Source organism: Merops nubicus, unplaced genomic scaffold (genome assembly GCF_000691845.1).
Source record: "Merops nubicus isolate BGI_N331 unplaced genomic scaffold, ASM69184v1 scaffold31672, whole genome shotgun sequence".
Classification (NCBI taxonomy): domain Eukaryota; kingdom Metazoa; phylum Chordata; class Aves; order Coraciiformes; family Meropidae; genus Merops; species Merops nubicus.
Genome location: NW_008594787.1, coordinates 1 through 822, shown reverse-complemented (window position 1 = coordinate 822; position 822 = coordinate 1). Strand labels below are relative to the sequence as shown.

General features: G+C 68.7%; 1 protein-coding gene across 1 annotated transcript; it reads right to left on the bottom strand.

Annotated features, from left to right (window-relative positions):
• Positions 1-284: 284 nt before the first annotated feature.
• On the bottom strand, positions 285-816 carry SOCS3 (suppressor of cytokine signaling 3). The gene has a single exon (XM_008935875.1). It carries the CDS (start codon positions 607-609, stop codon positions 361-363), a length of 249 nt encoding a protein of 82 aa, XP_008934123.1. The 5' UTR covers positions 610-816; the 3' UTR covers positions 285-360.
• Positions 817-822: the final 6 nt, after the last annotated feature.

The following is an 822-nucleotide window of genomic DNA, read 5'->3' as shown; positions in this document are numbered from 1 at the left end:
TGGCGGCCGGCATGCACGTTCCCCCTGTGCCGTGGGTGCCATCCTGGCTGCCCGAGCCACCGGAGGCTTTGCCATCGGGCTCTCCCCGTCCGTGGCGTGGAGGCCTCTGTGCTGGGCACACTGTAACATCCACAGTCCGACCGGAGCAGTCTCCTTCCCCACGGAGAGGGGGTGTCCCGCTTCCTCGGGGGTTCCCACAAGCACCAAGGGCTCCAGGCTGTGCTGGCCACAGCCCCAGGCCCACTGCGGCTCCCCCCCGTCCCCAGGCTCGGCGTGCCCTGCGAGTCCCCGCGCTGGCGGGGCGTTGTGCCTGTCCCCCGCTCTTGTGCTTGTAGCGTGTAACCTCGTTCCTCTGGCCCCTTAGAGGGGGGCATCGTACTGGTCCAGGAACTCCTTGATGGGAGCCGGCAGCTGAGTCATCTTCTCGTAGGAGTCCAGGTGCCCGTTGACGGTCTTGCGGCAGAGGTGCTGCAGGGTGGAGACGCTGGAGGAGAGCGGGCGGCTCAGCACCAGGGGGATCTTCTCGCCGCCCGAGTAGATGTAGTAGGTGCGCTTGGGGTGCAGGGTCCCCCCCGGCTGCTCGGGGACGGCGCAAGGGGCGGGCGGCATGTAGTGATGTACCAGCTTGAGCACGCAGTCGAAGCGAGGCACGGGCTGGCCGGGCTGGCCGCGGCGGGGGGCGCTCTGCAGGGAGAAGCTGCCGCCCTCGCACTGGATGCGCAGGTTCTTGGTGCCCGACTCCGTCTTGACGCTGAGGGTGAAGAAGTGCCGCTGGTCCGAGCTGTCCCTGATGAGGAAGGTGCCGGCCGGCTCGGCGCTCAG

Bases quoted from the DNA above. Each gene is read 5' to 3' on its own strand.
- SOCS3 (XM_008935875.1), bottom strand. From the start codon at position 609: ATGCCGCCCGCCCCTTGCGCCGTCCCCGAGCAGCCGGGGGGGACCCTG.